Source organism: Oreochromis niloticus, linkage group LG3 (genome assembly GCF_001858045.2).
Source record: "Oreochromis niloticus isolate F11D_XX linkage group LG3, O_niloticus_UMD_NMBU, whole genome shotgun sequence".
NCBI classification, from domain to species: domain Eukaryota; kingdom Metazoa; phylum Chordata; class Actinopteri; order Cichliformes; family Cichlidae; genus Oreochromis; species Oreochromis niloticus.
In genome coordinates this window covers 11,621,570-11,634,800 of record NC_031967.2, presented here as the reverse complement: position 1 = coordinate 11,634,800, position 13,231 = coordinate 11,621,570, and the positions used below count along the sequence as shown (strand labels likewise).

The following is a 13,231-nucleotide window of genomic DNA, read 5'->3' as shown; positions in this document are numbered from 1 at the left end:
TCACAGGAAATACATAATTTCCCCTTGCAACTAGTGGATGCCTCAAGGTTGTTGAAAGGTGTCTAGGCCTGAGTGATTGAGGTCTAAGCTCAACTAGTTAGAAAGGTGGCGAGGTGATGTTGAGGAGGAGAAATATGCAAGTGCTACAGCTCTGAAGCGGAAAGATTTTAGTTCGGGGGAAAGCTGTGATGAGGAAAATTAACAAGCTTGTTATCACCATGAACTCACCATGAGGTAAAGTTAGCATACTCAGAGGTTAAACTGGACAACATAACCTGCTTACTCGAGATTACTATAAAGTTCAATCTGGCAAGATAAAATAACTGTAACACATTAATTTCCTCATCAGCTAACACTGTAACGCAACACATTACCCTTTAATGACAGTGATATTCAAAACTAATATATTGCTTTTAAAAGTAAAGCTACCAAATGCAGTTTATGACAATTTTTTGCCATTTCTACCTTATTTATTGTTATTTGGAAACAGAGCTTTTACTTAATATGGTTACATTTTTTGATTTTTTTATGCAAATTTTAAAAATGTGCTTTTCTGTCACTTTGTTTTAGCATAAAAGCACAAATATCAAAACTAACACTCCACTCAAATTATAAATATGTGATTGCTATGTATAGGAAATGTATGTATCGCTATTTTGAAGTAATTAAAAAAAACACAGTTAATGTTTAGTTAAATTCTTTAACTTCAAAAATATTTAACATTGCTTAAAAAAAAAGACCAGTTTGTGAACTGTTAAAAAACGTTGTCATCTCTGCCTGTTACACAACCACTGGGTGGATTAGTCACTCCAGTTTGCCAAATTCAGAAACGTTGCTTCTGGTGCAAGAGTAACCTCGAAGTAAGTGCTGGGGAATGGATGATGTGCTGTATTGCTAAGAGACGCAGATGGGTAACAGGGAAAAACAAGCAAAGACAAGAAAATGTTAAAAAGACCTTGTGTGTTTTCTGAATGCAATATTGGCTGTGTAAGTGTGTGTTTGTAGTTAAACCAGCCTGCATTATGCATGTCTTAATTTACACAACGTCAAACAAAAGAAGCAAATTTAGAAATTTTTGGAAAATACCTAATAAATAAAATGTCATAATAACACTACACACAGTAACACACAATATGTATGTACATATTCTTAGGGGAGAAAATATAAAAATACGCCAAAAAACAAAAATGGGAACAAAAAGTACAATAAAAAAATGGCATGGCTACTATGATTTGCACTTATGCCAGTGAAATCTCAGCGAGATTATCAACTTAAAGCAAAATTATGCAAACTGTGTATCACAGGCAAAAAAAACACTAAAAAAAAATGGGGCTGGATGTGTTGCTTCGTGATGAAGATGATATAAAAACAAGAGGGATGACAGAAGCTGTCTCAAAGAATCAAGTAATGAAAACTTTCAGGCTTACCTTCCTCAGTCATTGAGTGATAATATTTTAGTTTCCCATAAGTCCCAAGCTCTACAACATCACAGCAAAAGACAAGGGTAAGGCAACAAACACACAGAGAAAAGGAAAAGAGTGAACATGACAGAACAAGACAGATCTGCTGGTTCTACGTGCATCACATTCTGTACAGAGAGTCACACAAGAAGCACAAGAAGTCACATACAGAGAGACAAAATCTCCCCAAGTCATCACTGCATAAGTGCAAAGACAAAGCAAGGACTCAACTGCAAATACAAAACATCAAGAGTCTTTCGGTAACTCAGTCTGATAAAGAGCCTGCCAACGGTAAAGGGAGGGGGAAGGGGCGATCAGTATACCACCATTAAAAAAAATGATCAGAGGTTCATAAAAAGATATATTGAAAACAAACAGAAGAGGACAGTCAGAAGAGAATATACTGGGTCAACATGCAACAAAATGATGAGTCCTCCTCTCCTCTGCGCACAAGCTTATTCAGGGGCTTGATGATTCGGCATTTTATTCCCACAATGAAACCCGAACAATTAATTTGATTCCCTTACTGCTGCAGTTCTTCCATGCTACAGTAAATAGACAGTCAGCACATCGGCATGATGAATTAGCTGGGAATTCAAACCTGCAGCAACAGCTGAACGCGAAGCAGCTGAGCAGAGGACACCGGACCGCAGACTTCTGCCTCCCACGCTGTTTCAACAATAAATGGCCAATGAAGCGATGATTCGCTTTAAATAGAACAGTAAGTTTATGTTACGTAGATAAACTAACTTAACTACAGACAGTAGTTATATTCCCTTCTGACCAGAATTAACAATACAGGTCCAGAAGTCAGCACACATTACTGAGATTTATGAAATCCATCCATCCTTTCTTAACTGCTTGTCCAATTCAGGGACACGGGGCCACTGAAGCTTATCCTGACTGACTTTAAGATTCATATCTTTTTAATTCATGAGCCATTACTTTCCAGAAGCTCTCTCTGCATGGGGGTTTGTCTTTCTGCGCCACATGCAAATTCAGAAAAAGTAACACCAACCAATTAACACCAAGCAAGACCAACTTGTCCATAGTCTTTGTTCTTCTTTAGAAAATTTTGGTAATCTGGCATATCCACAGACATTCATGGTGGCATTGATAAATGTCATCCCTTATCACTTTTTGCACTCATGCAGCCAAGTATCATTACCGCCTCACCTCCATGCTTCACTACTGGGAGCATGCATTCACCGTTTGCAGTCCTGGCACCCCAAGCGTGCCGAAGTCCATCTAAGCTGAACTCGCTTATCTTGCTTTCATCTTACCAGAGCACGTCTTCCCGATATTCAACAGGCTTCTTCTTTTAAGGATATTTATCAAAGTCCGATCTCATAGTTTTCTGCCAAAAAGTAAGTATTGTTATTTCATATAGGTGGGTTTTATGCAGTGGCCTTCTGATTGCGTAAGCTTTCACAGAAACTCTGATTTCCAGCAAACTCAGAATTCCTTTGCCAAATATGAAGCAATTGCCTTGATCTTCAGAGCTAGACTGTACAAGTGCTGTACTGTCCTTGGAGTGGTTTTTAGAAAGAAGGCCATTGAGACTCTGATTAGTGGTACTAAGGCTCCCTCTATATCCCTTGATTACTGCTGCTGCACTCCTACTTATTTTTAGCAATGCACCGATCTTCCTATATACTTTTACATCTTCATGAAATCTCACAACCAGACTTTTAAATTCCCCTTCCTTGTTTCTTCTACCCATGTACTTCAACTGGTGTTTTAACCTATATGTCAGGGGTGTAAAATGTTAAATAAAGCCATTCACAGTATTTGCCTTTGATTGCTCATAAGAGGAAATATTCTAGAGCTTTACATTTTTATCCACCATGCAAAACATACTGGTCTGGTTCCAAATTCATTCTACGTACTATACTGAAATTACCCCCAAACATACAGTTGCAAAAAACTATGCTCAGCACCAACAAAAATAAAGAGTCCTGCAGCACATGCCCCCCACAAGGTCTGATGTTCACATCGTGGAGCCAGTCTGGGATTACATAAAGACTGGGAAGCACATGAAACAGCCTGAATCCTGAACCATCACAAAAAACTACCTCGAAAAGAAGTCAGCAAGCGTGAGCAACTATTTTCAACTAAAGAGAACATGGCATGTTCTACTTACTATAGCAAGTTTAACCAAACGCCATCATTGGAAGGACCTCACTGGCAACAAAGTAGAATAACATGTACCTTTTCATTAAAGCTATTCTTGGAAATCTTTCTGTTTGCTGATGTAAAATCCACTCTCCTGTTTCAAACAGCCATTAGACTGAATCATCAAGGCGGCTAATCTCGTTGACGAAGAACCAAGAAGCTGTTTCGAACACTATTTTTTATACAGTACAAACAATGGACTTGGAACAAGACGAAAAACTTCATTTGAAACACTACCATTAAACCACATGTCATTTAAAATTAATTTAAATGTTTTAAATTACTTTTGTCCTTTTATGCCTCATTTATTGTGCTACAGTGTTTTTGTCTGACCTTTATCTGACCTCTTTATCTGATTCAGCTGACGGTACTAAGTTGATATTTTTGACCAGGTCTGCTTGTTAACAGAGGCTACTTCCTAAATAAGTTCATATAAGCCTTTTGGTTAACCCTAACTTTGCAAGTATTGATTTGTAGTTTTTGCCATGTAGTAGGCATCAGTACAATAAGCACTTTATATGTTCCCACCCACATGCCTGCATCGTTCACACTAATATCCGACAGTGGGCACCCACTCTGCTAGCGTGTGAGAGGATTATGGTGAAAATCTCATGCCAAATGTGAGACTTGGCAGCTATGGAAACACAATCTAATGAGATGAAATCACATTTCATTGCAAAATGTCTTGCTCATATGCGGCGCTACTTGACAAGCGTCTCAATCCCATATCATTATATTATTTTTGGTTTGAAGTGCACTACCACTCTACGTCCAGTCTCTACAAAGCTGCCCTGAGGGCAATTATCCCCAGACACAATCACTGCCTGCACGGTCCACCCGCTGTAACTCCATAGAGAGAGCGAGGCTTGTTGTTGTTGTTTACCGAGGGACCTCTTGTCCTTGTGGTGTGACCTCTAAACCTCTGGTGAGCCATGCGTGAGAGTGTGTGTGCGTGTGTGTGCAAGTCCGCTCTGTCTGCTGGGGGTTGGAGTGTCAGGGAAATTCACAGCCTGTGCAAAAGCAAAAAGGCTTTTAGCATTGATTCTTTCACCCACCCAGTGCGGGGTGGCTCAGAGGGCATGGGAGGGGGTGTGACATATGCGTAGTATTTGGTTACGTTTGAGACCGGTAACTACTTGGTTACAGTTTTTATGCTAAGCTAAATTACATTAACTTTATGTCTATGGCTCCTACGACACCAGCAAGAAATCAAGTCAAACTATCTATCAGGGGTGTCAAACATAAGGCTTGGCAGCCATCATCAGCCCACCGAAAGACTCCAATCTGGCCTACTGGAAAATATGAAGAAGAGCACAGATTTTCCTCCCATAGCTTTTTATACAATACCAAAGTATCTGAGTAATAGCTAAACATTCAAATGACAGGAAACTTTTTTCACTATAACTATAGAAATATATCATTTTTACAGCGGGTCCACAGTAAAAAAAAAGATAAAAACAAACAAAAAAATAACAGGACAATTTCTGATAATTAACAAAAACTTAGCTAAGAGAATTTTTTGTGTAATTTTATACATTTATTTCCTCCATTTACTCCAGCAGCATTTCTCTATTATGTAGAAAAAGTGAGATGTGCCGTTGAAATTGCACTTCTGTTTTTTACATGACGCTATCTCAGGGATTCAATGTGTAGTTAAACTTCTTTACACTGACAGAAAGGGGGTTTCACTCGTCCAGCCGGCGTAAGGTCTAAGTGGGCTGTATGTAGCCCACAATGTAAAATGAGTTTCACATTCCTGCAGGATATGAAACAATATCTCTTCTGATTATATTCTACAGTAAATACGTATATTTTTGCTATATATGTTTTATGAACATTGTTAAGTTGATACAAAAAAAAAATCTAACCCAAAATGTCAATAGACTATATCTGCATACGTGGAAAATATATTTCCGTTGCCCAAGGGGTGGTAGGTCAGTGACAGTGAGTGCATTATTGAACCATGTAATCGATGGAGCTCTGGGTCACGGCACAGACAGTACTGCTGGCGGGCAAGGCAGCTATGTGGGGAAAACTGGAAATGCTTGCTGGAAGAATGGATTAACCCTGATGCTAAATGGCTGTTTTAATAATAACTGCACTGAAAATTCAGACCCTCATGTAATTTAAGGGGTGTTTTCTGTAGTTCGGTACAAACACACATGTGGACCTAATTTGCTGCCCTTTGCTAATTTTCTTCTATATCAGCATCTAAAATTTTTAAGAAAACAACCCCTTTGGTCTCACTAGTTTACTGAAAAAACAGGCTATCTGCTGAAATGACTGTGTTTTAGTTGACCCAAATTTAGTGAGTTTGTCTGTTATTTGCCCAGCCTATGCAAAACTTCCCGTCTACCTCAGGAAAAAAACCTAACAAGATAACTGAGGTCAACTGCAGCTATGGAAAAGCACAGACTCAGTACCACAGTTCAGATCTCGGAGTGATACATTATACTGAAGCACGCAGCCTGAATTCTGAGTACTGTTTTGGGAAACTTGTTTCAGCAGTCTGTTGAGGGTTCAGACAGTAGAGTTAGAGCCACTCTTCCCTTCTCCCGCCCATTCTCTCTGAGTAGTTCAATATTTGATGCCACTCCTAAGTGATATTGTTTGTAGCTCCACACTGATGGAAAAAAAAAGATGCTGGTCCTTGTGCCCAGAACTACCAGACTAATACAATGTTCCCTGCAATGAAAAACATGCACGTTCTAAGGTCTATTATTAAACTGTAGGAGATTCACCTCAACAACATCAAGAAAGCTGCTGTTTTTTAAGCTAAATTTAAATGCTGATAGTTTTTTGTCCACAGCTAATTGTAAAAGGCTGTACAAGAAACACTTTCAGTCCACTGGTTAATTGCTCCATCTAGCTTAACCAGAATTCTGACCACGGGGATGTAAAAAGGGCTGAGAAATCAACTGACAGCATTTCCCCGTCTTCCAGATAGGCCGTTTCATGACCTAAGCAAAAGGCTGACACATTTACTCTGTCTCTTTCTCACAAATCTGTCTGCTTAAACATCTGCTTAGCCTCACAGACCTAGAGTGACATACGATGTTGACAGGAAAACCCAAAACACTTATTTTGGGCCTCAACGTGTCTCACAAAGAACAGCACTTATAAAGCTAAAAATCACAAAGGAGTTCGTAAGAGGAGAGAGAGGATTAGGGACGATGGGGAAAACAATGTAGAAATGGTAACAGAGGGTTTCCAGGGAAAAAGCATCCACAGGAGAGAATGAGATATCTGAAGAAGAGAGTCTGCAGGGATGGTACGGTACAGAATTGACATACAGCACATCGGCGCTTAGGAAATGTATACATAAGGGACACACTGGGCACAAGAGTTGCCTCCAGGCTGTTGGAATGAGAACAAACATATTTTTTTTGGAGTAGGGGGAGATACAGAAATTAGAGGAGTAACTCACCAGAGTCAGCAAATTCTGAAGGGACAGTAAACGAAAGAGAAATAAGAAGACAGAAACAGAGACAAGATAAATCCAGGTGATATTTAGTCCAATAGCGAACATTTAATCATTGATAGGTATTTCCAAGATGAGAAAGGGTTGTGTTAAAGTAAATGTCATTAGCTCTTCATTCATGGCATTAAATTAACTCAAGAAAACTTATTTTGGATGTCTTTGCAGAGAGTTAGATGAGAAGGTAGGTACTACTCCTCTGTTTTTAGGCTAAGCATTAAAAGGGACAGAAGGAAGGAGATGCTAGCTTAGCTCATGTAGCATGTAGCATTTAGCTCATGTAGCATAGCTAAAAAAAACACTGTTACTGTTATCCTATGTGTAGCTGTGTCCTAATAACAAATAAATATGAGTGCAGTTATTCTCATCTAACTCTGGGCAACAAAGTAAATAATCATATCCCCATGATATGACAGAAACATATACATTGCCACACATAGATTTAAAATCTTAGGTTTTACATGTTTAGATATAAAATGCACTTTGCAATGATAGCATACGCTGAAGAAACAACACAGATAGATTGTATTCAAACTACCGCAGGCCATTTAAATTTTTGTGGTCACTACAGACAAAACAGAGCAGAAGAAAGGAAGCTCTAACCTAATCCTGTACTCAAATTAAACTTGTCTTCCCTTGAAAATATGATTTACATCATATTGTTGCTGTTATTTGCTTTTGTCCCCATAATGTGTAAAAACACTTCAGTCCCCAGAATGTTTGCAATACAAGGACCACACACACACACACACACACACACACACACACACACACACACACGGACACACACAACTAACAAACTCTAAATCGCTAAAACTCTAATAACCAAAAGCTAACCAGCTCTCAGTACTAGCACAAGAGCCTTTCAGCACTGAAGCCTGAACAACTTATTTTGAGAAATGCGAATGAAAAATGTATGGAAGGAGCTCTGCCAGCTCCCCACGTCCCTGCTGAGCTACACTTAATGCCTAAGAGCACACAAGGACACACAGCACAAGCCTCCAACTAAAATGGATGCACCTGTTCGTCTTTCTCTATGCCGTAAGCTCACCCAGTAAACGCTCCTTTGCATTAATGATGCCAGTAAATGTTTATAGAACACATTTGCTCATCTCCCAATAGGGTCTGTCTTGATTGGGCCTTTGCAGTCCTGCAGCCAATGAAGTTGTTAAGCGTTCCAAGGAAATGAGGCCTCTGATAAGTGCTTTTTCAGATGTACTTAAGTCTGTACTTATCACGGGTACATGTCCATTGGAGTACGAGGAAAACTTTCCGATGTGCTACATGGAAATTTCAAAATAATACATGCAAATCATTGGAAGCCCAACGTGTTGCTTTTGTTCTTGACAATAATGAATTCATTGATTGTGTCATGTCACACTGTAGCTGTTGTTTCAGCGAATTAATTTCCAGCCGTTAATTTGCCAGAAGACTTCATCAATCCAATTTGGTATGTCCTGCCATCTCGGCTGCTTTCATACTAAAGTAGGTTTGACCATTTTAAAAACTTTGTTTCTGCAAATAGGAACTTATTTTGGACACAAATAAATAAATCAGTTAAAACAAAGAGAAAACAAAGAGTTCAATCCATATCTTGCACGCATAACTTAGCTTAATTTAGTGAATACTACTATCAGATGCCTTGAAAAAGACACTAATATGACCCAACTGGGTGGATTATGTGTAACTTGTACATATATACATGCATGCATACACAACAGTGGTCTTCCAGACTTGCACTCAGGCTGTGATTTACCATTAATCACTACGATGGGATGATGAATACACTCAGAGACAGGACGCCTTGGATTCAGTGTACGACAGCGATTTGATGCATGTTAATGGGCACTTTAAGGCTTATTAATCTTTCCTGAGCTGACTCATTCCAAGCTTGGCTTTCAAGCAAAGTAAAGTCATTTCAGAGAAAGCTGAAATGCCTCTGGACTGCAGAGCAGCCAATTGCTAATGCAGTCCTATCAATCCAGAAGGAAAATATTTAGCCTGTTTTTGTGCTAACACACATTGCTCTAGGACCTATGCGATATTTTACTGTGTATTGACAGTGATGCTTTTTTTCAGCCAAACAAACCAAACTGAATGTAAACTTTCATGAAAACCAAAAAGGTGGAAGAAAAAGATGAGGAAAAATGACATCGGCTAGTAAGATGGATTCGGCATTTAACATTAATATTCCTTTTTAAGGATCAGGATTTGTCATGCTCCCTGTTTGCTTTTCATAAACATTTTTCATTTTTCCTTCATCATGTTCAGGATGGGTTGAGAATAGAATGACACCGCGCCTCACCCGGCATATTAACATATTCATCCCCTGTGCCGAGCACTGACGCTGACGCCTTTTTTTAACGTTTTTCTTAGCTAAGCTAATGGACTTGGATTAAAGGAGAGCGGTGTTTCACCTCAGCCCCGAGTACGCTTTGTCTTACATGGACCGTTTTTAAAAAAAAATGTACAAACAACACAGGGACTGTACAAGTACTTTTCAATGTTAACAGTGGAGCTTCTGTGTTTAAAGAAGTACGTGGGGAGCTTGTGAATAGATAAAAGCCAACATTTTCATCATAACACTCTGCGCTGTTATTCATTGGTTAAAAAAATGTGAGCTCAACAGCACTCTTCCTGTGGAAGGAATTACATGTTTTTAGTTAATCCACTTCTGACACGTCTCAAAATGCAATTTTAAGAGTTAAAGACAAGAATGAAGACAAGATCCAGGCTCGGTCAATCTGGAAATACATAATGTTGGACAGTTAAAAAAAAGAATATCTGTGCTGTATGTCTTTTGTGTTACAAACTTCTTTTTGTGTGCAGTTTACCTTCACTTAAAGGGTCCAACGTGTGGATCATCAGCTGGAAAATGCTGTTCCGCATCAAGCTGTTGTGCAGCGAGGCAGAACTACCTCCCCTTTGAAGGCGAGGCCGCGCCTGTGAGGGGAGACAAGCGTCAGTCAAATATTCTGCTACTGCAGGGGATGGGAATCTTTCAGTATCCAGTAAATGTCCTTAATGCGAGCACTCCTCTAAAGCCATTTCTAATCCAAGAGTATTGAGCTAAATGTGGGAAACCACGCTGTTTTGTAGGCTTATTCATTTTTACATTAGAGGGAAGATCATTCTAGGGACCTGGTGCTTTGACTGTTGTGAAAGTCACAGCATTTTAATCACAGAAAGAAGGATTCGTGTCACTGCAACGTTTGTCCATGAGCATATGATGTGCTACCACCTTCAATTATGCTTCCAGTTGGAATATGATTCCCTAATCCTCTTTTACATTAAAAACCCTAAGCAGAACCTGCAACCGAGTTTAAAAAAAAATCATAAAGTACTACAGCTTCTTAAAAATATAAGCCTCGTGGGCTTGTCACAGGCATTTACACTTAGTGTGGCATTTTTTGAGTTCCTTTTGCGGAAGAAAAAAACCAAAAAAACAACCCTCGCCAAGGTCGCTCCAGCAGCCGAGGTGGAACTTGAGAATTGTGGGAAATTAGGCACCGTTGCAGGTGACAGCTGCTTGCTGCGAATGTGTCCACCTTTGGCTCCTCAGAGGTGATGCGTAGGCAAAGGAGGTGTCAGGTGCTAATTCACAGCCTCCCATGGGTGTGAGCGGGAGGCAAGAGAGACAAGCGGAACGGCACGACTCGTGTGAGGGTTAGAAAGTTGTAGATTCTCAGTACGACGCCGGTGAATGTCCGTCTGCTCTTTTATCTGCTTTCTTTGCATTCGGGATGGAAGCTCTGGAACCTGCTGGAACTGCGTAAGCATTAAAAGTGGTTTTTCAGAATCCAGGCTTCCTCCTCGATTGCCTTTTACATGCTGCGCACAAATGCAACTGTTGCAAAGGAAGTGCTTTGGGAAACAGACGGAGCTACTCTCGGCACAGAGGGAGGCTGAGGGTTAGAGATAACAGTGTACATGTCTTCTTCACAGTATGGCGGGAGAAACAGAAGTTGCTCTAATACATCTACACAGAAACAGGGACAAACACAGAAGAAGACGGGGGAGTGTCAATCAGACAGGACCTACCGACAACTTGCCGTCATCCTCTGGCGCCCCAGGACTTGCCTTCTCATCCAACACAAAGAGAAGAGGAAGTATAAAAGGGGGGAAGAGGAAGAGAAAGAGAAAACAAGACACAGATGTGAAGCAAGCCTCACACAACCACAGAGACAAGACGACGAGACGGTAGAGAAAGACATTACGGCACAGTAACAGTGACGGTGACGACTGACTGTGATGCAAGTGGACAAGACTTGAGGGACAGATTCCTCCCCACTGCTGTGCCTGCCTACTGTGTCAGTCACAAGCTGAGCAGGATTAGAACGTGTCGACTTGAATTTCCTTGAAATACATTCAAATATGTCATTTCGATTTGAGTCATTTAAGTCAAGGATGTCAACTCGCATCAGAATTTAAGGTGCCTCTTGTTGCTGTGTGAAAGTATAGGAGAAGAGTTAAGGCGGCTTGCTATGGCAAAATGGTTGTTTAACACTGAGATTGTGATTATTAAATGCGGTTACTTGCATGTATTGAACTTTAAAAGCAATGTGTTAAACAAATAAATGTAAAAAAAAAAACAAAGATGGAGCTGGTGGAGTACACAGGGCTGCCCAATCAGCACTAAAGTAGATAAAAGATGGACATAGCAACCATGATGTCATCCGCAGGCCTGTTGTGAAGCCACAGGCTGTTTTTGCTGTACGCGTCGTTGCGCTTTGTCAAAAAAGGAGCAGATCTGACTGAAGAGCCAACTCGTAGGTTAGCGATTTGTGAAACATGTGCGTTACCCTCCTTTATGACTTTTTTTTTTTTACGATACTACAAATGTAAACTCATCAGGATCGTTTTTACTGTCTCCACAGTCAAATGAAATGAGGAACGTATAGACTTCTACACAACCAGACCTCTTTTGTACTCAAACATTAGAAAAAATATCAATTTATGGCATTTCTGCATTGGCTTCTTACCCAGAAGCTATGCCCATCTTTTATATACTTTCTGTGGTCCAGACGAGAGGTATTTTTGGTGCAGACAGACCTCTTATATAGGGTTTGGCGGACCTAGACACACACACTCACTCGCTCACGGCAAAAGAAAAAAAAAAAACCCACAGGTTGCCTTACAGAAATCTTTTTTCTTTAGCCATTATTCACCAAAGGCTCTATCAGTTAGCTCAAACTTAACAGTGAGTGAGTTTGAAAAAGGGGTGTACTTGATTTATAGCAAAAAATAAAATGTAACACAGTAACAACTTTGCCTCAGTTATTTCGTCGCCATGATTGTTCAGAAATAAGACATCAAAATTAAAACGAAGACATATATTGCCTGCACATACTTAGACTATAGCCATAAAAACTATTAAAATGTTGAGACATATGTGTTTACTTGTATAGGTAAAGGTAACGATCAAGTTAAACCTGGTTATCTATTGCCTGTAGACTGGAAAACAGAGATGATGATGGTTTCCAAATAATGTACCAGTTTCAAAGTTTTCCAGTTGTTATGCAAGCTACCTTTAAAGTTCCTTGAGCCCTTTACTGAGGATTAGAAGGAAATAGCAAGCTGCCCTGTAATTTAAAAAAGGACCCACTAGCATCTTATTAACATGTGGCATCTTTCTTTATCCAATCTTTGTGGCAGCTGTTTTAATGTGAGAAGTTGGGCTAACGAGCCTCTGGCCGAAGCTTCGTATTTATAACTTCTGAGACTCTTAAGAGAGTCGTACTGATCAGCTCATCTAACTCTCACCAAGTAAGCAAATAAGTGTGTTCTGCCAGTTTTAATGTGAAAAACTTTGCCGGGGAGAAAGTGCCAGATCGTGCCAAAGAGACTCGAGCCTTTTTAACAATCGCTCGATTTTCCTGCCATCGTTCTCAGCAGGCCTTTTTGGCATGTACAGCAGAGTACTGTAACACAGTTTATTTTTGAAACAAAAGCCTTTCACCAACCGCCTGACAGAACTGTGCTCACTTCATCTCCAAAAATGTGTGCGAAATAACAGTCGCTTAAGGCCTCTGTTTCTAACTGCAAGAGAACAAACACAAAGCTTTTGTTCAGATCTTAGAACACCGAGGCTTTGTTTCGCTGCCTACACGGTCTCAAA

The 13,231-nt window shown here is 39.9% G+C and overlaps 1 protein-coding gene across 8 annotated transcripts in view; it reads right to left on the bottom strand.

Annotated features, from left to right (window-relative positions):
- Nucleotides 1-13,231, bottom strand: part of slc24a2 (solute carrier family 24 member 2) — a 49,928-nt gene that overhangs the window by 18,203 nt on the left and 18,494 nt on the right. For 2 of the 8 annotated variants that reach the window (XM_005468168.4, XM_005468169.4), the window contains exons 3-6: nt 11,155-11,202; nt 9,948-10,056; nt 7,063-7,077; nt 1,428-1,478 (exon numbers count right to left, since the gene is read on the bottom strand). In XM_005468168.4, the coding sequence (XP_005468225.1) occupies nt 1,428-1,478; nt 7,063-7,077; nt 9,948-10,056; nt 11,155-11,202 (223 nt within the window). The remainder of the gene's footprint in view (nt 1-1,427; nt 1,479-7,062; nt 7,078-9,947; nt 10,057-11,154; nt 11,203-13,231) is intronic. The other 6 variants (XM_005468170.4, XM_005468172.4, XM_005468171.4 and 3 more) reach the window with 6 other exon arrangements.